This window comes from Emys orbicularis, chromosome 23 (genome assembly GCF_028017835.1).
Source record: "Emys orbicularis isolate rEmyOrb1 chromosome 23, rEmyOrb1.hap1, whole genome shotgun sequence".
NCBI lineage: Eukaryota > Metazoa > Chordata > Testudines > Emydidae > Emys > Emys orbicularis.
Window position 1 is genome coordinate 6079880 of NC_088705.1, and position 24582 is coordinate 6104461.

The following is a 24582-nucleotide window of genomic DNA, read 5'->3' on the forward strand; positions in this document are numbered from 1 at the left end:
GGCTACGTCCCTCTGGATTTGGGCCTGCAGTTCTATGCAATTGAACAGAACCCCGCCTCAGAGGCACAGCCACGACTCCCGGTCCCGGCTTGGGCTGGTTCTGCGCCAGCCCCCCGGAGGCGAAAGGCTCTATATCCCATTACGGCCATTGCAAAAAGTAACCCGTCCCCACGGTGGCCGGTGACCATCCCAGGATGGAAGCAGAAGGACGCTAGGCGGCACCCTCAGATCCGAGCACTAACCCCCTGCGCTTTCCCTCTCAAGACGCCCTGGCGTTGGTTGCCTGGCGGAGCACGAGGCCTGCTTACGCTCATCCTATTTTTATGTATTTTCCTTGGCAGGTTTGGGCCGGCTTGGGAGGAGAGCGGGGCTCTCGCTGCACTGAGCGATGCAGCTGTCTCTGCGCGTCAGGCTCGGGTCCTTTGTTTCTGGGAAGGAGCCTGCTTCTTATGGTGCCAAGGGCTTTTCTCCCGGGCAATCCAGGGAGCTGCTAGCAGCCCCATCTCTGCTGCTGCCCCCCCGCTGCTGGGTCTTGCCCTGCCTGGAAAGCACCTGCCTCTATGCAGAGCTATTGAAATAAAGGCTGGCAAAAGCAGGTCGGGGAAGAGAGCGAGCCGGTTACTGCGAGAGACACCTGCGCTCCTCCGCAGCTCATAGGGTGGCCTCCCCCACTCGCACCTCGTGCATTGGAAGTGGGAGCAAAACCTGCTCCTCCCAGGGGCTGGGAAGTAGAACCGGGTGATGAACTTTTCCTCACTCGGCACCAACTAGAGCAGTGATGTCCCCAGCTCCTTGCAGATCCAGCCAACTGTCCACGGAGCTTTGCCAGGGAACGTCTCCTCCACCTTGCCGCTGACCTCTTCCCCCTCCCGCCCCCCCCCCGGACTCCAGCTCTCAGCGATCCTTCTCCAGCTAGTGGAGATGGGCGTCACGAGTAAAGCGGGGGGGTTGGCCGCGCACCGTGGCAGTGAGTCATGGACAGCACCTGTCAGGGTCCAGCCAGGCACCCCTCCCCCACTGTAGGATGGTTGCTAAGGTCTCATCCTGTCTAATCTTAAATGTCCCAAGCGATGGGGCTTTCCCTGCTTCCTTGGAGCCAGTCTCGGGAATGATGGGTTGAGTTGCCCCAGCCGAGCCTGGGGCTGGACCGCTCAGTCCTCCGGCCGGTTAACGGGCCCAGCTGGGCTGCTGCAGAATCACTGGCTGCTCAGGGCTTTTGCCCACAGCTGCGCGCTCTCCTATGCCTGCCTCGTTCCTGGCCCGCCTTCTGACTCTAGCTCTGACCCTTGGCTGGTCTCCCAGTTCCTGGCTCGGACTCCCCGCTCCTGGTTCTAAGCACCAGAGCAGACTGGCCACCGCCCAGTCCCTGACAACTGTTCTATAGCTTAGTGCATCTCCCAGCGGAGAAGCTTTCCCTGGCGTTGCTCCTAAGTGTTCACTGCTTTGGTTTCATCTTTGATGCCTGCGTCCTTGGGTGTCGTGAGCATTAGAAATACTTTGGATCCACTCCTAGTATTACTGGTACGTGCTTCTCTTTCATCATGGTAGCGGCTGGAGGCCTCAACCTAAATCAAGGCCTCGTTGTGCTAGGGGCTGTATAAACCCATAGTGAGAGACGTTGCCCTGAAGAGGTTGCAGTCTAAGGAGAAGACAGTGCGGGTGGTGGCACGGCAGTAAAACTATTTTAAGTCAGTGTGTTGGAAAGTTACTGGAGGTTTAGCAACCGCCAGCTAGGAATTCTGCTAAACAGCCAGCGAAAAGACCAGCTTCTGATCTCTGTTACGTAGTGGTAAATCCATCGAAGTCGGTGGAGTTAATCCAGGTTTACGCTCCTGGAACGGAGAGCAAAATGTAGCCCCAGAAGTTCTTGCTGATGCTGAGTTTTTAATGTATTAACTTACTTTGGTGTCTCTCTCTGTTTGGACCCATCCCGCCTGTATCTATTTGGACACCAGGATGGACCCGGACCAGCTTACTTGACTTTAAACATGACTGCCCATGCCTGAACTGAATGCTAAGTCATGTTTAATGTCCTGTAAGTAACCATGACTCCCTCTGGGCCATGTTCCAACATGATGTCACTCTGCAGCCTGGACAAGCCCTGCAAAGTAGCAAGGATTCTGAGATGCTTCTGGGTGTCTTTTGCAATAGCTTCTATTCAAACCTTCCTCAAACTCGAGGCTCTAAGCCTTTCCAGACCCGGAGAGAGGTCTAGGGAGGGTGGGAATGGAGAAGACCTCCTGAAAGACCTCCTCTACATCCTTTTCTAGGTCAGTACTAATGCGATTAGTATGCACCTTGCCTGGTGTGCCGGAGCTTTTAGCAATTGTGTAGGTGTATGTAGCTATGAGTGAACTGGCAATGGGCCAGGGCGTCTGGACTCCTGGGTTCTACGAGGGCCTCTGCCACTGGCTTGCTGTTTGACCTTGGGGAGATGGTTTTGTGTTTTCGCTCCCCTCTTTCTTTAAAATAGAGGATAAGGATACTGGCCTTCCTTTGGAGAGTGCTTTGAGCTATATGGCTGGGAAGATTTACGGATATCTCAAGCACTGTTGGGTGCAGTGGGCCGGATTCCGTGTGTCCACAGTAACGCTGCGGACGCCGCTGGAGTCGGGCCAGGTTTGCCCGGGGAAGCTAGGAGTGGAATTTCTCTCCAGCGATTCCATTCCTCAGCAGGCCATAAGAACGGCCGTACCGGGTCAGACCAAAGGTCCATTTAGTCCAGTATCCTGTCTACCGACAGTGGCCAATGCCAGGTGCCCCAGAGGGAGTGAACCTAACAGGTAATGATCAAGTGATCTCTCTCCTGCCATCCATCTCCACCCTCTGACAAACAGAGGCTAGGGACACCATTCCTTACCCATCCTGGCTAATAGCCATTAATGGATTTAACCACCATGAATTTATCCAGTTCTCTTTTAAACGCTGTTCTAGTCCTAGCCTTCACCACCTCCTCAGGCAAGGAGTTCCACAGGTTGACTGTGCGCCGCGTGAAGAACTTCCTTGCAGTGAGCCTGCAAACGCAGCATCCGTCAGAGCCTCTGCTTTGCATATCTCGCTGCCTGCGCAGAAGGGCTGGGTTTGTTTGGCGATATTCGCAGATGAGACGATAAAATAAACACAAGAGCGGGCTCAGTGCCACAGCAGGTGGAAGGAAGCAACAGCTGCCCTGGGGCCGGAGGAGGGAGAGCAGAGGGCTGAGCCCCAGTTTCATCCGCTGGCTAATTCTCCCTGTAACCAGGGGCCAGGATCCTGAGCTTCAAGCTGTGCATTCAGGGCTTGATCCTGCGACGCGCGGCGCGCTCTGGCCCCGATCCTGCAGAGCATGCCTGTAGCTCCAGTGACGGTGACCGACCCTCTCTCTGCGCTGGGCACTGATCTCAGCAGCTCCACGGTCTGGGGAAGCAGGTGGCAGGTTTGATCTGGGTGAGGGTCCCTGGATTGGTACCTCCCGTATCCTGAATTGGCATGAACTCAAAGCAAAACTCACTCCCCCCTCGGGACTCTTGCCTCCAAACTGCAGTGAAACCTGAACCTCACAAGCCCCATAAACTGGTCAGGGCAGGTCCCCGCCTTATTTAACAGCTCCCGGACCCTCCTGATGCGGCGGGACGTGAGCTGAGCAAACCCCAGGACCAGGACTGTTTGGCGAGGCTGAAGAGCAGCTTAGAGGGAGAGGAAAAGGAGAGAGATGTGATCGCCGTCGGCTTTGATTCAGAGCTGGGCACGGAGGCCTGAGCTGGGAGGCCAGTGCGTTGCATGCTGGGAGTTCTGTATCGGGTTTCCGCAGGTGTGACGTTGTTGTTTTTAACCAGTGCTTGTGGCTAAGGTGGGCAGTCTCCCACCGTGTGCTGGCTGAGGGTTCTCACTGCTCCTTGGCATTGCACTTAGCCAGCAGTCCGGTCTGTGCACGCCAGGCCCTTCTGGGGGATACTAGGCTCTATTACTCAGCTGGGAAGAGGTTTCTCTCTCTGCTCAGCAACCGAAGAGCTGTCCCTGGCAGCTTGGCACAGGGGCGCAATGCAGCGTGCATAGGGCCGTCTCTACCCCCACAGGCTGCGGAGTAGCATCCAAGGCCCGGATCGGCAGTCCTACGCCTTTGTGTGCAGGGGGCTGGTGGAGATATGCAGGCCCTGCCAGCCAAGCCTCCCTCTGCACCCTGCCTCTTGTGGATGCCTGTGGAGCCCATGGGGCACTGAAATCTCCTCCCCTCATGAGCCCCCTCCCCAACTGCTGTCCCAAACCCGTTGGGGATGGTGCATAATTTCCTTCTAAACAGAAGTGAATCTGTTGGTCTCCTAGCACCACCAGGATTCGAACCCAAATCGCCGGAGGCAGAAATCCAGCATGTCCCCTGAGTTCAGATATTGCAGTGCCAAAGTAACACACTGAGTGTCACATCCTCCAGCTCTGGGGGCAGGTCCACATAGGATAACAGCCTACTACTGCTGTCAGCTACCGGCATTGCTCGGTTAGCTCAGACGGGCGAGGTTTGCTGAAGGAAGAGGGTTCAGGCCCAGCGTGAGGAGGCGGGTTAACGGGAGCCCTCACCAAGTGGCAGGGTGGCCTCCAGGCGCTGAGACCCCTGACTGCTGGTGGGTGCCGGTAGCGGAGAGCTTGGCGGCCTGGGAGAGCTTTGCCAGTGCAGGGATGAGGGCTGGAGTCTCTAACACAGAGCAGGATAAACAAGGCAGCAGCTCTCGCCATGGTTACCGGGCCAAAACAATCTTGCTCCACAGCCGATTATTTATATCCCTCCGAGCAGATCGGCTGCCGTCTCCTGCTCTCCTAAAAGGGCGGCAGAGGTAGGGACAGTGGATTTATAGGACATGCTGTTTATATAAGAGCAGACGAGGCTCAGTGCTCGTGGGAGCTGAATCCCCGTGCGGAAGGACTGACAGCCCTAGGGGGCTGGACGCTGGGATCGGATGCCCTCTGTTCCTGTGCAATGTATCAGGAGTGCTTGGCGCTCAGGTGATCGGGACCTCAGCGGAAGGGCCGTTTCCCTGAAGCACAGCACTGCATTAGGGTCAGCGCCGACTTCGGGGGGGAGGGCGGGGGAGCCCCTGGAGTGAGTGACCTGCTCCTTGCAGCACAGCGCCCCCCAAGCCTGGTGCTGGTGGGGTCAGCACTGACTTGGCAGGGAGAGCGCCCCCTACTGTATCTTCCGGGGCCTTCCAAAACAACTTCTCTCCGCCTTCCACAGCCTGGAGACGGGACTGTGGATGCAAGCAGCAGAGCTCCTAGATCGCTCGGCAGTGCTGCTGTGAGGCTGAGAACGGTGAGGCAGGGCTGTGGACTCGGAGGTGCCCGGATGGATGGAGCCATCAGACAAGAGTGGCGTGCGACAGTGCAGGGCAGAGCCGAGCATGGCCAGTTACCACTGGCTCAGCTGCCAGATCTATTAAGATCAAGTCCTGAGCATGCTGGTAAAGCAGAAGGAAGCTGCTCTCAGCCAGGCAGATTCTCTGCCGTGGATCAGCGGGGGAGGCGCTTCGGGGTGATCTTAGGGCAGCTCGGAGGGGAGGGAAAACAGGAAAATTCCGAAAGGGAGATGTGTCCCTTTGCTGAGCTGTGTATGACAGGCTCAAAGTGTTTTCCCTCTGCTGACTTGTTACCCAGAGCCCGTGGCTTTGATTGGAAGCTGCCGCATGGCCCCGGTGCCCCTGCTTCCTGTTTTGTGGCTTCTTGCATTGAGAAAAGTAATTTCGGGCCCCAGTCTGTTTATTGGCTTCCCCTCACTAGATCCTCCTGCGACTCCATCCCTACCGCTGGGCAGCAGGCCAGCCTCCGGGCTCAGCACTTGGGAGCTAGAACGTGAATTTGGTTTGGGTTTTTCCCCCCCGGGGGGCTGGCATTTACTGCAGCAGCATGGAGGCGCTCGGGCAATGCAGCCCCCGTCTGTCTGGACAGGAGGCTCCCAAAGTGGGGGTAGGGGGCAGCACCCACGGGCTGGCGGGTGGGGATGGGGTTCTGGGGAGGACGTTCTCAGCAACTCTCACTGAAGTTGTACTCAGAGCTGCATCGGTCGTTCTGCCCAGTGCCAGACCCGTGGTAGGTTAGCCCCTGTGACGATTACTCCCTCACATCCCCGCCCCACCTACACCGAGGCATCTTCTGCAGTGGGGCAGTGCCCCCTTGCTGACAACAACCAGCCGCGACTGCTCCCCTCCAATCTGGCTTTGAAAGTGGGTCTGTGGCTAGGGCAGATGGGCCAGACCCCCCTGCATTTACCCAGCTCTGTCCCTTGTCCGGTGCGGGGGCTGAAAGTGAGGTGGTCCCATCAGCGCTAGCAGTGAAACCGTTCTCAGCACCGGTGGCCGGAGGGGGCACCGCTGCGCCATGGCCAGCAATGCAGCCCTCTCCCAGCAGGCACGGTGGGGAGGGTGCTGGCGCATTTCGCCCTGGCAGAGAATGCCCATAGTGCCCTGGGGCCGCGGGCCGGGCCCTCTGCTCTGGGGAATTTGCCACAGCTAGTGCTTGGTGGGCTGGGGCTGGGCGTCGCTCTCCCGATCCCGGCTTGCACGCTGCCTATAGAAGAGCTTCTAGCTAGCAGAACTATTTGGTGTTCACTGCAAGCGCGTTCGGCCCCCTCCCAGCCCACTCTATGGGTAGGTGCACCTTGAGCCTGACTCTTTTCTTCTCCCCCACCCAGAGCTCCCACCACTTTGCTGATGCACTTTGCTCCTGACCGGCAGCCACTCCTGGGGCCCATCTCCCTTCCAGCCCCTCCCGTCCCAGCTGGGGCAGGATGGAGAATGGGGCCCTGGGATGATAGTCAATTGGCTCCCTCACTCTGCTGTGGAGAGGGGCAGGTCAGAGGCCCGGGGGCATGGTGGGGCTAACACAAACCCACGGGCTCAGTGCTGGGGTTACTGGAGACAAGACAGGAGGTAGGAACCCAGAAAAACCAAGCGCTCCTGCAGAGCCTCTGGTGGATGGGGTGTGACCGTGTGAGCGGGGGGGGGGAAACAGCTCTTCCTCTTCATCCCAGCCTCACTCAGCGCTCCTCGCAACTGGCCAGCCTGTGCCATTGCTCCCCGCCCACGACCACCACCCGTCGAGCTCCTTTTCCCCTGACTTAGCAGCTTTCAGCTCCCCGGCTCACCTGTTCCCATGCTGGCGCTTGTGCTTCGAGTCCGCCCTTCGGCTGCCCACGCTGCCCATGCAGACAGGGAGCATCTGGCGACAGCTGCTCTAATGAGGATGAGCCAGGAGGGTCGCATCTTTCCAGCTCGGGCCCCACCTGTCTGTTCCCATCTTAATTGTTCATTTTGGGGGGAAGTACCCCCATTTTGGGGAGGGGGGAGCCGGTGGGGCCTAAGACCTCTGATCATGAGGGGGTTGGGCTCAGAAAGGGAATTCCAAGACACTTATATGACTCCAACCACTGTAGCATCATACTCTTTACTGCATTTATCCTTCCAGTACCTCTGTGAGCCATGGCAGTGCTGTACAGGTGGGGAAACTGAGGCACAGAGGCTAAATAAGTCCGGTGGACCCAGGTCTCCCAACACCCAGGCGAGTGCCCTAGCCACTGGTCTCTGTCATGTGGGAGCTGCTAGGGTTCCCCGCACAGGTGGACTCCCTGCAGCCCATCACAGAGCTGACAAAGTTGCAGAAAGGTGAGCGCCATCCTATGGCTACCGTTCGCCAGCGAGTCACCCTCCAGCTGGAGACTGGCCCGGTACATCTTCCAAGCACTGCTCAGATGCTAACCTAGGCCCGGACCCTCAAAGGTATTTTGGTACCTAACTCCCATGCTCCTCGCTGTCTGAAATCAAGGCAGCCCCCTTTACAATCAATAAAAGCCGCTGCTCCTGTGCAAGGTTGGTGTGAGTGGCTGATTCCTGGCCGGGAGGAAATTCCTCTTTGGGCTCAGGAATGCTGAGGCCTGTGGCTGGCTAATGCACGTGCAACGGCATCTTGTGCCTACTCTTTCTTGCACGCTCAGGGCCTGGGGTGCAGAAATCTGCAAGTGCAATCGACCCTGATGAGGTTATTGGTTTCATTTCTCCTTCGGCTCCCAATCTGTGTCTCTATCTTAGGGTGCCTCTCCCTGCTTTCTTCGCCCTCCCGGCGGAGATGGAGCACTCGTGAAAAAGCAGAATTAACCCCAAAGGCTGCGGAGGTGCCTTGTCTTTGAGCTCCTGTGCTCGCCCTCTGACAGCTAGGAAGGCGAAAATCCTGCTCTGCCCGATGCACAGCAGGGCCGAGTCAGGGGCGGGGGGATATTGTCCGGTTGGGGTCTCTGGATTTGTACGTGTACTTTTGCAGTGCAGGCGAGCTGGACTGGACAGCAGCAGCAAGAAGAGATTCTCTGAGTAGAGGGGAGAATCAGCTGGCCTGGGTTATGCTCCCCTCCTGGAAGCCCTTGAGAGGGGGCGAGGCTGTTCTCAGTGTGGTCTGGGCTGGTGTCTCATCCCAAATCGCCTCTCCCGTACCCCAGGTGTTGGGGGCTTTCTTGTGCGCTCCTCCACCCCCATCAAGCCTGATCTCCTCCCCTCGCCCCCGCTGCGGATGGGTCGCTCTGAGCCTCCCCCTGTTGCAAAGGCTCCTGTCTGGTGTCAGCTCAGCCATCGTGCGGCCTGGTGCCAGTTTGGGGGAGCCCCGCAGCGGCTGAGTGACTCCTAGGAAAGCCCTGGCCCTGCTCTGGTGACGCGGCTTCCTCTGCCCCCCTCCCCTCAGCAGTCAGCTCACAGCTGTCCTCAGTCACTCCTGATCCTCAGCCCACCCTGCTATCCCAGCCCTGGCCTCCCCCAGCTCCTCTAGTGTCCCTCAGACCTGTCCTGCAGCCTCCCCACACCCAACGCTGTGCTCCTGTCCTGCAGCTCATCCTGGGTGCAACATGCTCAGTCTCTGGGGGCCGGTGTCCCGCTGGGCCCGCCGGGCAGACAGCCAGAACTGGAAAATCCCCCCTCTCCCCCCAACAATCTCCCCTGGACACCTCCCTTATCTTTTCAGTTTGCATTTTCCTCACTGCAAGGGGCCCCTTCCCAAAGCCGTTTCTCGAGCCGCCTGACTCTCCCTAAGCAGCTTAGATGCTCCCAGAAACCCAGGCTTGGGGACTGGCCAGGCTTTCGATGTTAAGCCCTAGCGGGTGACGGCTTCGGGGAGAGTTTTCCCAATGCTGCCGCCCCTCCCCTCTCCTGTCGGCCCCTTCTGGGCCTCTCCTCCCCGGCTCCCGGACGCTAATCCCACTTTCGGATTACAGGGCCGGTGTGGGGGCCGGATGAGCGAGTCAGGGTGGGGTGAGGTGGGGAACAGGCTGCCCCAAAGGGGACAGTGAGTTTGGACAGGACCAGGGGACCCTCTGCTGGCAACCGGAGCCAGCTGTCTGGCTGAGGTGCTCCCTGTTCTCTGCACTGATGCTAGGACAGCGCTGTCTTCGATCTTTCCTCCCCATCCCAGTGACAGCTGCTGCGATGGTGAGCTAGCTCTGCCAGGCCCTGGCGCCAGCTAGGCCTGGCTTCCTCTTGGAAGGTGGCACCGTGAGTTTTGTCCTGTGTGCCCAGCGTATTCCCCAGGGATATCCATGGCCAGGTGTCCCAGAGTCCCTCTCTCTAAAGGCAATTGTATGGGTTTAAATCCCCATTCCTGGGGCGTTCATTTTGCTGACCAAACACACCCGCCGGTTTCCAACAGCCTCTCCTATGTCTCCTGCCGCTGATTCGAGGGTGCAAAGCTGATCGTCATTTAATGGTGGGCACAGTGGGGCGGCATTTTAGACTTCCAGGGGCCTGATGAGTTGAGGGGGGAGCTGGCGACATCCTAGACCGTCTGCTCCTTCCCCGCCACTCCAGAGAAGCCGACTCCAAGTTAGATGCTAGGGTGGAGCCCTGCTGAGAGAGACAGAATTTGTTTTCTGTTCCCTTTTTAAATGTCTTCCCCCTTTCCCTACAACTCTCCTTCTGCCGTGGCCTCCTCCTTCCATCTCTCCTCCTCTTCCTGCCGCCCCCCCCTTCCCTTCTTGGCTTGTTCTCCCATTGGTACACCCCCCACCCTCGCCTTTTTCTTCCTCTCCTCCTCTTCCTTGCTGCCATGAACATACCCAGGTGGCCTCCCCTGGAACCAGACTGACCGGGGAACACAGATGTCTGTAGAGAGGGTGATGGTCCATTCCAGCATCTTTGTGTCGCCTTGATTCTCTGTTTTCAGTGCTCTGGAGTTGTTGCTTGTATAAACAATTTATGCACCCTTAGTGCATGTATTAAACAATTACACTCCTGCAATCCGCCTTCAGGTGCTCCTTAGCCATCTGAAATGGTCCCTTTGTCTGCTTTCTGGGCACGAGGCCAACAGACACATTTTGCAGGAGTCTAAGTGGCAACACAGAAGAACTTTTCCATTCCAATCTCGGCCTCCACCAGCCAGTGCTGTAAGCATCCTGGCCATCCTGGGGAAAGGGCCTGCAATGGCTGGGAATCAAATGGGATTTCCTGGGCTGGGATAGGAGGGGAAGACGATGCAGGAACATACTTGAGCAGCAGAAAGTTTCCAACCTGCCTGAGGGTGGCCTTTCGCGCCACTGCCCTGCAGCAGTACAGGCCGCCGGGGTTCAAAGCACATCCACGCTGGCTGGGTTAGTGCTCCTTGTCCTTACGCCGTGCAGCTGAACCGCCCTGTGCGCGGAGTGGGGATGGGTGAACCCAAAAGAGGCAGGTGTGTTCACTTCCTGCCCCAAAGTCCGATGCCCTAACTCAATATCCAGCGAGCCGCAGCCATGCCTGAGTTGACCCTATAGAAACTCGGTTCTGTAGTCGTGAAACAGGGGAGGGGAGATACCATTTCCTGCCTTCACAATAAGCCCGGCATTAGGGAAGGCGGGTCTTTCTGTGGGTCTGGGGGGGGTTGGTCCTATCTGGCCATTGCAATGGCCTTGGGGATCGGTGCAGCCTGCGGCACACAATAGTTTAGTCTCCTGTGGGCTGTAATACTCTGGGGTCTAAAGGGCTCGGCGTGGGGACAGCTGGGTGGGGGTAGCGGGCTGTGATCTACAGGAGGTCGGACGCAATGATCTGATGGTCCCTACTGGCCTTGAGCTCTATGTCTCCAGCAGGGCAGCTCGTTGCTGGTTGGCTGCCACACCACAAGCACAGTGTGAGACTTCTCCCCATGTCACAGTCACGGTCTCCCCACCGACCCCGCGTCTGATCATCCGGGGCCAATGCCACCTCTCTGGGATCCTTGGCAGACGTCTGCAGGGACGGGGGTTGTCCCCAACGTTGGGTTGTGATTGGAAAGTAAAAGGGAGCCCAGAGCGGCTCTCAAATCCCATCTCCTTAGGTTAATGAGAAGCTCAGAGCTTTGGACGGAGCTGACCTCACCGAGAGATTTCTGCATTCTCCTCTGCTTCGTGCCTCATTACCCGTGTAATTGCTTGTGAAACTCTGATTGTATAATCTCCATTGCCGATGCATCGAGCAGAAAGGATCCAGCATCGGCCTCTTAGACAAATCTTTTGCCTTTTAAACTGATCATATATGGTAGGGAGGCCTATTGTCCTGTCCCCTCCCCTCCCCCCCAGCCCCAGGCAATTTGGTGCCCTCCAAGTCCTGATTTTGGGCAAGGGTCATGAGGTAATATGGTCTCGTGATGTGCCAGTGCAGGTTCATGGCGTGATGGGAACCTCTCTGTTGTGACTCCCGTGTTTGTCCTGACGGAGGAATGGTTAAGTTGACAGCTTTCTATGGAAACTGCCCAGAGAGGATAATCAAGGAACCAGATGGGACTTGTATGAGGGCTCTTAAAAAGGACATTCATTCTCCTGCTGCATTCCTAACGTGGCCTTTGCTACTAGGCTGCACACGCCACTGGGTAGGTGCTGGAGGGTCTGTGCCAGAACCCGTGGGGAATTAGGGGCTTCCAGAGGCAAAGATCCTTCCTTCCTGCTTCCTCCGGCCTGCTTCTGGACTTGACTCCTGCATGCTGAAAAAGTTAATTGCGTAAATGCTGCATGGGAAGGAAGGGGGTTTGTTCATCATTCATAGAGAGAAAGATTGTCTGTGGCCCTTGGCCTTGCAATTTCTGGGAGGGTCTTGGAACCTCGTGTGTGTGTGTGTGTTTGTGTTTGCGCACGTGTGTGCAGTGGAAAGCTTTAAGATCTCTCTGTTTGGGTCCCAGTGTAAGTAACGAGCTCCAGAGCCCAAATATTTAAGTTCAAAGCTTCCAGGGACAAAGGCCGCAGCTGGGTTGTCTCCGCTGTTATCCCCTTGCCAGGACGTGTGTCCACAGTTGAAGCTCCGATCTGTCTTGGTACAACAACCTGCATGAAGCTCGTTGTGGCCCCGGCGTGACCACACTCGTTGCAAACCGGAGACACTAATTTTCTGGGCTGGGACCAGAGGCTGCCGATCAGACTCCCCGTTCTCGCTGCACCAGGCTGTGTGACGGTCACGTGACACTGCAGGCCAGGCTGACAGTCACCTAACCCACCCCAGAACTCTGATGCTCTAGCGTGACCATCCCCCCACTTGGCACCATCCTGTGCCACTGCTCCGTCGGTGACACGTTTACACACCTGTTATTACTACTGCCATCTTCAACAGCACCCCGAGCCCCTGGAATGGGGGAGAGATGTTCTGTGCTGTAGGGACAAAGCGTGTCCCTAGTGAAAGGGTGAGGCTGGAGTCCCAGACGTGTGTGTGTGTGTGTGTGTGTGTGTTGGCATCACGCTTGGCACCTTTGAAAGTCAAGCCCGGAGTCCTTGATTAGTTCAGCCTGTAATGACAGTTTAATGGAGGAGGCCAGGCAAAGGGGAGATTCTCGATAAGTGTGTGTGTAGAGATGTACCTGCTTTTAGGTTGTGCATTAATATTGCGGGCTGGGAAGAGACCCCAGGAGATAACGTGCCATTCACACTCCCAGTGGCAGCCCCTGGTGACCTGGCTTAGCGTATGTTGACCTCACGAGGACTCACCCTCGCCCCGTTGCAGGAGTGAAGTGCTCCCCAGTGGTTAGAGCAGGGGACTTGTGCGCTCAGAACGCCTGGGCTCCATTCCCAGTCCTGCCACAGATGTGTGGTGTGACCTTGGGTGAGTGGCTTGGCAGCTCTGAGCCTCAGTTTCCCCTGTCTGTGAAAATGGGAGTGGTGATACTGAGACTGTGGGGCTTAACATTCCCGAGCACTGGCTGTGAAACGCCGAGCGTGAGTAGCGTGATGACCTCGGACCCCAGCCAACCCCCAGCGCTGGGCTCTCTCAGCCCTCTAACACCTGCAGAAGGAGCCTGATTCCACCCAAACTCCACCAGCTCCTTACAGCCCCGCCCCTCATCCCCTGCTGGATCCTGGCCGCTGCCCTGTTTGCTTTGGTTTCTTCGCCGTCAGCAGCCAGGTGTCTCTGCTTTCAATGTGCAGCAATTGCAAGGAGGGGAATCGTCCCCCCTCTAACCCTCATGTTTATGTTTTAAACTTGCCCAGCTGTTTCCTTCTCTTTTTAGAGCTTCTTTAGCGGGTTTCAGCCGCCATGGGGCCAGGCTGGGTTTCATGTTCTGCTGACAGGCTGGGAAAGTGGGGATTCAAGGCGCTGCCGTTCTTCCTTTGACCTTTGCAGGCACTCAGCAGTTCTGCAAAAAAAAACCCAAACCCCCAGCAAGACAGAGGAGGTGGGGTCGTCACCATGGAACTGGGGCCTTGGGCAATGTGGGGCTTATCTGGCACCAGTGAGAACCCCTAGTGCAGGCTTGATTTACACCTGTGCAGATTTACACTGGTTTCAAACCCAGGTAAGTTGCACCTGTACCAATCACACTGCGCTGTACAAAGCACGTCAACGTTAGGGGTTTGCCCTGGGGGAGCCACCCCAGGGGCTCTCATCCCAGCATGGATATGGCTTCAGTAAAGAGGAGAGCGTGCCCCTCTGCCCAATGCACCCCTCCTTGGCGCTCAAGTCGACGCAGGTCCATTAAGGTTGGGTTTCTGGCGATGGTGATTTTGCTGCAAGTCCGAAAGAGCCTGGGAAAAGGTTGATGCTCCAACGCTGATGGGCCGGGCAAGCTTTTCCCAGACATTTCGGGAGGAGGGCTCTGCAAGGAAGGAGCTGTTCTCCTTGCTTCCGCCTTCTCATGGGCAAAGCTCAGCCCCGCCTGGCTCGAGGAGACGTACCCGCGCCCGCTCGCTGAAAACGAAGGAGCGTAGCTGGAGGGGCTCGCCTCCCAGGTACATACCTCGCATTCCCAGCCACTCACCCCCACTTCCTGGGGTCTGCTCTTCTTGCCCTCACCCCTAGCTGCTCTTCCCCAGGGAGGTACAAACCCACCACCTTCTGGCCAGGGAGAAGTGAGCATCTGGCCAAAAACCCAAGGGTGTTGTAGCTGGCCGGGGGACCTGGCTTGAGTGCCTGCCGCTGGCACCTGTGCCACTGAGACAGCGACACAGGGTGTGCTAAAGGAAAAGATCCCCCTTGTTTTTCCTAGAGCCGAGCTTGCTGAAGAAAACGCCTGGGTTTGGTTTCAGGCCCCAGAGACTCGTTACAGCTGATTCGGCTTTAATGCCCCAAGTCAGCAGCAAAAGGAGACGAGAAACGCTACAGAGACTCAATGTCAGTGAGGGAGCAGCCCGCCCTCCCCCTGCCCTCCCAGCAGAGGGGCTGAGACCGAATCCCACCCGGCGCTATCTTTAGCAGACTGATTGATTCGCCCTGGCGGATTTTTATTTTGTCGGGGAAGCTGGTTTTGGAGCCGTTTCAGCCAAAGTTGGGGAAAGAGCCTGTGTAGGTTGGGGGCCCCCTAAATGACCCACAGGGCGAGTGCCGAGCCCCATGGGCCATGCCGAGAGCGGCTGGTTTCCATTACTGTTATGATGAATTTGTTGTTTGGCTTGCAGTAGCATCCAGACACCCCGACGGCGCGCAAGACCCTCCCGTGCTCGGAGCTGCACGTCCCACGGGGAGGGATGCTCCCTGCCCCAGAGAGCTCGCGGTTTGCAGCGTTACACCGTTTCCGTTCCCAGGCTGCCCCCTGGAGCCGTGCCTTGGGTTTGGTGTCCCAGGGAGAGGCACGGCGCCATGCGAATAGTGGCGCCGGGATCCCAGTGGAGCTCGTGGAAGAACCAGTCTGGCCCTGTTTTGGGGGCTACGGGACTCAGCTCTTCATGGGGATGACGGGGCCAGTGTGAGAAAATGAGACCCGTTGTGCCAACGGAGGGGTAGGGAGGTCGTTGCCCTCTCATGTGCCTTCCACGGGGCTTCGCTCCACGCGCGGTCAACTGCACGCGGAGCCCGGGTCTCCTACAGACGTGCTGGGACACCGAGTGAGTTCTCAGCAGGGCTTTAAGTTTTCCTTCTTCTGGAGCCAGTATAGAAGGATCAGGTGTAACGAGGCCACCAGGGAAAGACGGACACCCTGCCCGGAGCGACGCTGGCACCAGATCCACAGCTGGTGTGAACCCAATGCAGCTCTCTTGACTGTTCAGGGGATTTACACTGGCCAGGGATCTGGCTCTGGGGAATTTTGGCCAGGGTGTGGGGGGAAGAAAAACTTCCAACTCCCACAGTACCGCTCCTGTCACTTCTGTGCTTCGCACACTCCAGTCTCCAGGGTGGCGCTTCCCGCTCCAAGACAAGCTGGCGGGGAGGGAGGGGGGAGCTCGGTCGACCTCCCTGTGCTGTTACGCAAGGCCAGCTCCTGCAGATTGATGGCCCTTTGTACGTGGTCACGTGAACCAGCGGCACGAGCCTTCCACTTTCCATATTTAGAATCGCTGGATCAGGGGAAAAAATGTATTTTTGGAGAGTTCCATTTGCTACGTCTCCAGATTCTGGGCTTTTTTTCTTCTTCTTCTTTTAAATGTGCCAAAGCCCCTTTCGTTTTAACGGAGCCCAGAACTCACCTGGGCGAACGGACTCCAAGCAGCCGTGAGTGCTTCTGTGCTAGCGCTTTGGCAGGCCCCGTTGCGATCGAGTCTCTGGTGTTCTCAGGCACGGCTGGTTCCCTGTCCCCCACTCCCTTCGCTTGCAACGGAAGGCCCTTGCCTAGGAAGCAGTGTGTGTGTGTATTTAAAGAGCCGTGCGAAACATTCGTTCCAGCTTTTGTGCTGGGTTACCCAGCTCTTCCCCTGTTTTAACGTTTGGTGAGTGAGGACCAGAGGAGAGGACCAGAGGAGAGCTGGTCCTCACCGCCGGGAATGTCCAGTCCTCGGTCAGTCTGGGGCGCAGGGGCATGGATTGTGTGTTGGCTCCTCTTCAGAGAGAGTCAGATAACAAGGAGACTGGTGCTACTTTGCCTCGGTACCATTAGCCCCAGATGGGGAAACTGAGATTCAGGGAGGTGAATCTCCCACGGTCCCTACCATAGCTGGGACTAGAACCCAGGTCTCCATCAGATGTCTGGCAGTGCTCTCTCTGCTAGGCCACACTGCCTTAGAAGGGCTATAGCTGGGCTGCTGCATGCCCATCCCCTCCAGCGTGTGAGGCAGGGGGCTGGGAGAAGCGAGCTGCCCCAGGGAGAGAGCGGGCATAGCCAGCGTCCCCTAGCGAGCAAGAGGACTCGGGGAGCAGCAGATTATGCTTGTTCGCTGCAGTTCAGCCCCTGCTCTGCTGTTCTGTTAGCACAGCCGCCTCCGAGTGGATTGCAAGGGCCAGTCGAGCTCTCAGCAGGATCCACCTGCCTTCGATGTTTATCTCCTTCTCCAGCTCGCTCGCTCGCTCTTCACCCAGCCGTTTATTTTAGAAGTGATCTGAGGCGGCCGACTTCAGACTCAGGGAGCCCCGGGGTGAGGTTTGGATCCTGGCAGTGCTTCAAGTGGACTGGAGAAGGTGTATTGGGGCAGAAGCCGGAAGCCCTGCGCCAGCAGCCGAATCTAACCCCCTGGCAGAGCCGGCTCAGGGCGATCACTCTCAAAACCTGCTGCTGGACTCACTCCGATAGGGTGACCAGCTGTCCCAATTTTATAGGGACAGTCCCGATTTTTGGGTCTTTTTCTTATATAGGCTCCTATTACCCTCCCCCCCCCATCCCGATTTTTCACATTTGCTGTCTGGTCACCCTACATTCCGATAACGTAACTCAGGCTCATAAACCCCGACTTTTAATCCATCTTTCCCGGGGGGAAATGCCCGCAGGGCTTCGGCAGCCCCTTGGCTGTGATATGGGACCAGTGCCCTCACCTTCCTGCCCTTAGGGAAAAGTCCTCTGCTCCTGAATCGAAACCGCTCCCCTTTCTATCAGCGTGTTGGCCGTTGTAGGGACTGTCCTAGAGAATCTCACTCCAGTGGCACGATTCCATAGGCCGGGGGTGCGAACAGAGACTCTCCTTCTCTCTTGGCTTCTGCGGGCAATCAGCTGCTTTCTAGAGACAGCTGTTTGGTGTCATGCCTAACATGGACTTTTCCATAAGGGGAGAGGAAACCCAACCAAATCCAAATGCTTTAGGGGGAGATTCCCATGAGCCCTCCGCTCCGCTCTCACCGAAGCCAACAGGAGTTAAACGCGTTGGGAAATTCCACCTGCAGGGACCAGGCAGGTGAATGCAGAAAGGTGCTTTCTGTCTCTGCCTCTCCTTCGTAGCCATCACAGGCATCTTGACTCCCAGATGCTCGATGGAGAAGGGGTGGGTCCTCTGGTCGCCCTTCCCAATTTTTCCTAGCACAGTCCTGATTCGTATGGGGCACAAGTCCCCTAACTCGCACCTTTTCTCTGCATGCTTGAAACCATGGTTGGTTGGTTGGTTGGTTGGTTTATTTGCAAGCACTGCCGGCGTTTACCCCTAACGAGCCAACAGTCGAATGGCTCCGGTGCGCGCGGATGCTGCCTACATGGGCCAGATCTGCAGGATGGAGCCTGAATCATCTGTGCGAGGCCAAGGTGGGGGCAGAGGCTCGAGGTGGGTGGAGTAGTTCAGCCTGCCTGCGCCGACTCTCCCGTGGGGAATTCTGTCCTCACCCAAAACGCCCCCATCCTCCTGCACGGGAGGAGACGAAGGAAGTGGTTGGAGGCCAGGCCTGCTCATCAGGACTCCTGGGTTCCGTGGCCAGCTCCGTAGCTGACTTGGCCCTTGTGACTCTGGGGAAGTGGCTCGATCTCCCTGTGCCTGGGTCTGTGAAACTCACCTGGGGTCAGACGGCACTTTGAAATCCTCCAGTGACAGAGCGATAGAAAGGCAAAGTAGCACTGCCCCCAAACATGGCCAGGGATTCTATCCACGCACTCCTGCAAGCCTGGGCGTGCCCCAGACTGCCCTCTCTGCTTCCCCTTGCCCTGACCCCCCCACCCCAGGAAATGGGGGTTGTACAGTACAGCCCAGTAATGCTGTGCAGAGCACTCTTACACACATACGCAGGCATTTGTTTTTGTCCCAGACTGTACGATAAAGGAGAATCCCAGGGTTGTGGTAAGATTAACTCCCCTCTGCCCATAGGGCCACCCCCCTCACACCCTCTCTTCCTCTCTGCTACGGGCTCGGTTTGCCCTCCTGCCCCCGGCACGCGCTCTCGTTCGCCCAGGAATGGCGTGAGACGCATGTTGCCACAGTGCAGGTGGGTTCTTAGGGCCCTTCCCAGGGGACGCCGGAAAGTCTTTCTCGTGATTAAATATTTAACGTACTGGCCCAACTCCGGCAGTTTTCCGAAGCCGGAATATTATTGGCTGGTTTCATTCTTTGTTGGCGCTCAGCGCTTTCCTCGGCCGCCATTCGGGGTAATGACTTGGGGATTCCCTGAGCTGTTTTGAGTTAGGCTGCTCAGAGAGTGTGGGACTGCAGGGTCCGGCTTCCCGAGACCCCTGAGATCCAGGGTGAGTGACTGCAGGGCAAATGGGGCTGCAGGGAGTTAAAAAGATGTGGGATTTGTCTTTGTTTTAAATATAAACTACTTTGGAGAACTTTTTGTTTACAGGTAGTGGTGTCTAGTGGGTACGGCAAGGGACTCCGGACTCCTGGGTTCTTTTCCCAGGTTTGGGATGGAAATGTGGTCTAGGGGTAAGAGAAAGGGACTGGGAGGTGAGACTCCTGTGTTTTCCTCAGCTCTGGGGAGGGAGTGTTGTCTAGGGGTTAGCGCAGGGAGCTGGGAGTCAGGACTGCTCAGTTCTGTTGTGTGCTGTGCTGCGGATCTATTGTGTGATCCTGGGGAAGTCCTTTCCCCGCCCATGCCTTGGCCCTTCTGTAAAACCAGGATAATGTTTATCTGCAGTGCAGGGTAGTTTGCGGAGCTTAATTAATGTTCATAAAGCACCCCCTCCACCACCAATTAGTGCTCTAGAAAATGCAAAGCGTTATTCCAGTGGAAAGATGCTACGCTTTAAAACAGTGAAAGGGAGGGTACCCCAGCTCCCTTCCGCCCCCACCCCCGGCTAAAGTTCTCTCCCTCGCTCATGGGACAGTGTGTGTCACAGTAGCCCCATGGGTGAAGAAGTCCTAGAAAGGCAAATAGAGATCTGGGGGGCAGCTGAAGGGTGCCACCTGGCTAGGACTCCACGTTTAGGATGAAAAGGCCCCCAGGCCCCAGTGTTAAGGGCTGAGCTTCTCCTTGCATACAGCTCAGGATATTTGGAGCTCTGGTCCCCACAGCCGGGAAAGGGAAAGCAGAAATGCTGGGGCCGTGCAACGGCGAACTCGAGTTGGTCCATTTCACAGGCTTACGCTGCCTTTCAGGCCCTGGTTTTGCTAGTGCTCATCGGACACACCTAGGTGCTTCTCCCTTTGGTGGACCTGCTGCAGTTTACATCTGCTCTGAACTTGGCCCCGCATCATTGCTTGGAAACCAGATTTGTTTCCCCCCAAACACAGCCCCCTGGGCGCCATGCTAATAGGTGTATTGTAATACGTGCATCGGACTGCAATACTTGCATCGGATTGCCTGCTACAATTTGAAGGGGGTGGAAGAGCTGACCAGGGAGGGCTAGCCGGGGCGGCTGGTTTGACATGTTCCGAAGGGGGAAATCCAGGCTGAATCCATTTTACAAACTTCCCGGCGGTGAGATCTGCCGGGCGCAATGTCCCAAAGGCAATGATGGAAAATCCCCCCCCCATCCCTTGAGACCCTTTAGCCTGGAAAATGTGTTGCAGGGAATGATTCTGGGCTAGCCCTGAGGAAGGACTAAGGGAGCGAATGGACCTTTCCCACTTCTGTCTTCATTAGGCCCTTGCCCTCCTGGGCTACGCCCAGGGCACGTTTCAAATTGGAAAAGGAGCCACAGTTGAGTTACCGAAGAACAGAACATCTGGCGCATGTCTCGGCACCCCACGCCCCACCCAGGTTCCTTGGAAGAGGCCAAACTGAATCTCTTAATGCTCCCTTGATTTGCACTCTGGCTCCACTGCTCAGCAGCACCCCAAACCCCCGGCCTGGGTCCCTTCATCCATCTGCTGTAGCTTTCAGAAGCAGCCTCGGCCCACCAGCTCCCCTGCTCTCTGCTGCCATCTCGGGGCCGCGTGTGGCCCCTGCAGGTCAATCCGGTTTTTAGAAGTTTTGCTGGGGACACTGTTCGGCAGGCAGCTTGGTGGGATCGCCGAAGAGCTAACAAGCCCATCAAAGCAAAGGGGGTGTCTGAGGGGGGCCCGTTCTCCATGGTAGCTTGAATTAAGTGCAGACATCCAGCTCAGCGGCCTGAGATACCTGCCTCGTCCGATGATGATTTTATTCTTTGCATTGTCGTCGTGTCTAGCAGCTCCCGTCATGGACCATGCTCGGTGCTGCACAAACACAGAGCGAAAGACAGTCCCAGCCCCAAACAGCTTCCAATCACAGTATCTTATCTAAGGATGGTAAAACCTTGCGGCTCAGATTAGCGTTTGGTGTTAAAATTCCCTCCTCCTTCCCCTCCCCTTGTCGTACGAAAGAAGTGAAGCCTTTAACCCTTCTGAGCCAGTATTCAGCCCCCCAGCCTCCAAATCACCTACAGCACCTGTCCCTTGCTGTTTTCCCTCGGCACCTTCCCCCTGAGTGGGGGAGCTGCTGTTCACATGGACAGCTTTGGTAGCTTGCCCTTGAGGTCCTTATTCCAGCCCTGGTGGCCCGTGCCTTTGGCGGGCGCTTTACTGTGGGTGAGAAGGTAGAATGATGCTGCCATGTGCTGGAACTGGAGCAAGCCAGGCCAGGGGTCAGCTGTGAGGGGTTGGCTCTCTTGATCCCTGGGGTCCTGAGCAGGGCACCTGGCAGGAAGAAACAATGTGTTGGTTCTGAACCGGAATCGAGATGTCGGATTACACCCCGCTGATTTTTGGATTACACCCCGCTGATTTTTGATTACACCCCGCTGATTTTGCCCGTGCTCAGCTCCAGAAGCCGTGCTGTTGGCAGGCGAAGACCCTGCCAGTCTTACACGGGTGCAGCTACATGCTAGTAATTTCATTAAGCCTCAGCTGTCCTGGGTCTAATTCGGGATGACCTGGTCTTGCAGGTGTTACCAAAGTCTGGCTGGACGATGCAGCTGGTTCTGGCATACTTGGTACCAGCTGGGCATTTGGGATAGCTGGTGCCCATGTGGGACTGGTGATTAGGTTGGGTGGCTCGGCTGTTTGCATCTGCCTGAAATGCCAGAATGCCCTCTCCCCTCAGCAGTATCCAGTTGCCCCAATGCAGAGCAGGGTAAGGTCTGGCCATGGCTGCGTTCCAGCTGATCCTGGGAAGCTGGCAGCTATGGTGGGCACCGGGGCTGGAATGGATTCCGTCTCACCCATCCAGATGGGCTCACTGCACCTGCTATAGCGCCAGGTTGATGAATCAATGCCTGCTAATCTGTTCTAATCATTTATTATTTCAGATTCCTCCTAGTCTTCAGTTGCTTGGTGCTGTCCGTGTTCTCCACCATCCCAGAACATCAGAAACTAGCCAACCAATGTCTGTTCATCCTGGTAAGGAGGGGACTTTATAAACCTCTCTAGCTTCATCTCCGAACTAGCTGTGTGCTCCCAGTTTTCACACCAGGGCTATAGCCATGATGCCCTAGGGAATTCTGGATGTGAACTGAGGCCAGCATCAGCATACAGGAGGGGAACTACGGTCTCTCCTACATGCAGCAATTGCACCAGTTTAGCTCCAGAGGTGATTTTAAATCCATGCAACTTTGCATGTGGACGTTCTTACCTGATCGGTTTTAACCTGGCTTTCGTTCCTGGTGTAACTTGCACATGTGAATTACAAGTGACGTGGTTTGCCCAAGATCTGTGGCACAACTGGGCCTCGAACCCAAGAGAACCCACTCTGCAGCCTCCTCCATTCGGCCAAGCTGCCACTGCTCTCATTGCTGCGCGATGTTTGCAGGAGTGAGTCAAAAGCAGCACAGCATAGCTGCGCAATCTCCTGCAGGATTTTTAAATGGAGACGCTCTAGTGGAATGTGTCTGGGAAGCCTGTAGCCAAATGTATGGACATGCAAAAAAACAACTGGAAAGGGAGGGGGAAAGAAACCTAAAAACAGCAACTTTCCCCCAAACTGTCAGAAACAGCTGACGCTGGATTTCTCCCGACCGTGATGGAGACTAAATTAGGAAGGTCCTTGTGACTTTCTCGCTAGTAAGCAAAATAGGGGCTGGTGTGTACAAAAGGTAGGAGGCAAAGCCGTACAATGCTGACAGCAGAGGAAAATTACCCATATATATTTAAGCTGGGCACATGCAGGAGGAGCAGGGCGGCTCCGAAAGGCTCCACAGTTGAGGGCTCCTGGCTTGTCTCCTTGACTTTCCCGGTGAACAAGGAGGTGCGGAGAGGTTTGCTTTGCTGCTCAGCATTGAAGCTCTGGTTTCCTAAGGACCTGAGCCAAAACCCAGTGAAATCCATGGGAATCTCTGCATTGATTGGCATGGGTTTGAGGTTGGGCCCTGGGAAGGAGGGGACTTTATAAACCTCTCTATTCTTATCTCCTAGTTAGTCGTGTGCTCCCAGTTTCCCCCTCTTCTCACACCAGGGCTATAGCCACAGTGGCTTAGGGAATTCTTTCATGTCCCATTCACACTGTTTCTCCGAGAGGCCAGCAGGAGTGGATGTGAACTGAGGCCCATACGCGCCAACTTTCCCCGGCGCTCTACGGCTGATTTCAGTCCACGCTCGTGCTGAGGGTGCCTGAGAACCGCCCGAGCGGGGGAGACTTGAATCCAGTGCCGAGCCTTGCAGCAAACACCCACGTCCTCCTCCTCCTCCTCCTGAGAGAGTCTGTGCTGCAAACATGGAACCAGTGGGGCCGGCAGGGCTGGGCCTAGCACCGAGAGGGATCGATTATTTATGGGAAGGGATTTTATATTTAGGAGGCAGGTCCCCAGGTCTCTCTACCCTCTGCAGGCTCCTGTTTCTGGCTGCAAGGTCTGTGCAGGTTTGTCTAGCCGGGCAGGTCACCTGGAGGATGCCTCTCTGCAAAGGGAGCGAGGAGCCAGCTGACCCCCTCAGGCGTGACTCAAATGAAGGTTCATACACAGTTCTAGAGGCTTTTACAGGCAGCCGCACTCCGGGCCCTCCCAGATTAACCAACCCAGTCTCTCTCTCTCTCTCTCTGCGCCCCCCCTCTCCCCCCCCGGCAGGAGTTCGTCATGATTGTGGTGTTCGGCATGGAGTACATCATCCGCATCTGGGCAGCTGGTTGCTGCTGCCGTTACCGGGGCTGGCAGGGGCGGTTCCGCTTTGCCAGGAAACCCTTCTGCATAATAGGTACGTGTGGGCAAGGAAAGCCGCCCGATGCACCCTGTGATCCTCCCCATGGGGCACCCAGGGGTGCACCGCAGGGAATTGCTCTCTGCACCCATCTCTAGGGCTCCCACTGGTCCCTGGTTATCATAGGAACTAGAGATGGGAAGGGCATCTTAGGTCTCTTTGGGGCCACTTGGAGGCAATGGTGATGGGCACATCAGGAGAGCCTTGACACACAGGAGAGCCCCCTAGTCCAACTCCTCACAAGCTCTCATGGTTACCAGGCCAGACAGCCCCGTGGCACCCTCAGGAGCAAAGCTGAAAGGAGATGGGATCAGAATAGGTTGTGCCCGGGGTTATGGAAGGACCCTAAAGGACGGAGGTGCCCAGGTCTCTGCTGAATTTGGGAGCCTTAGACTCCATGGAAAATCCCGCCCTAAGAGTAAAGCGCCCCAAAATTCAACCCCCACCTCCTCAAATCGGGATGCGGTGGGGTGAGGTGGGGAGGGCAAGAAGGAGCAGAATCCAAATGTTGTCCCCATCAGGGGCACCTGGATCCAGAACTTCTGGGAAGTCCAAGTTCAAGTCCACATTTTCCCCAAGCCTAGTTAAACGCTGTGTATGAGTGTCCTGCTCAGTGATGGGGTGCGGGGAGACCTCAGAGCGGCTGGAACCCAGGCCGCATTTGGGGAAGGACCTGATGTGAGTACTGACAGGGCCAGCTGAGAGTGGGGTGGAGCCTTTTCTCTGGGGCTCCTGGGGCTTATCCCAGTGTTTCGGGAGCTGGCAGCGGTTTTGGGTCAGGCCGAGTTCTAGAGAAGAGCAGTGGTTCTAGGACCCGACTGGGGCTAAGATTTCAATTTGAAGTGGGCTTGAGGCAGGGGGTTCCCGTTCCTGCCCCATCCGTGCCCCTTTGGAGTGGCGCTGGTTGCCGTTTGGGGGCGATGGCTAGCCCAGGGCAGGCAGGGAAGGGTCGGTGGCTTTGATCAGGGACACATCCGGATGGGGAGGGAGATGCAAAAGTGGAGAAC

The 24582-nt window shown here is 56.6% G+C and overlaps 1 protein-coding gene across 1 annotated transcript in view; it reads left to right on the forward strand.

Moving 5' to 3' along the window:
* Window positions 1–24582, forward strand: part of KCNQ4 (potassium voltage-gated channel subfamily Q member 4) — a 72578-nt gene that overhangs the window by 18499 nt on the left and 29497 nt on the right. The window contains exons 2-3 of the mRNA XM_065421617.1: window positions 21697–21787; window positions 23446–23572. Of these exons, the coding sequence (XP_065277689.1) occupies window positions 21697–21787; window positions 23446–23572 (218 nt within the window). The remainder of the gene's footprint in view (window positions 1–21696; window positions 21788–23445; window positions 23573–24582) is intronic.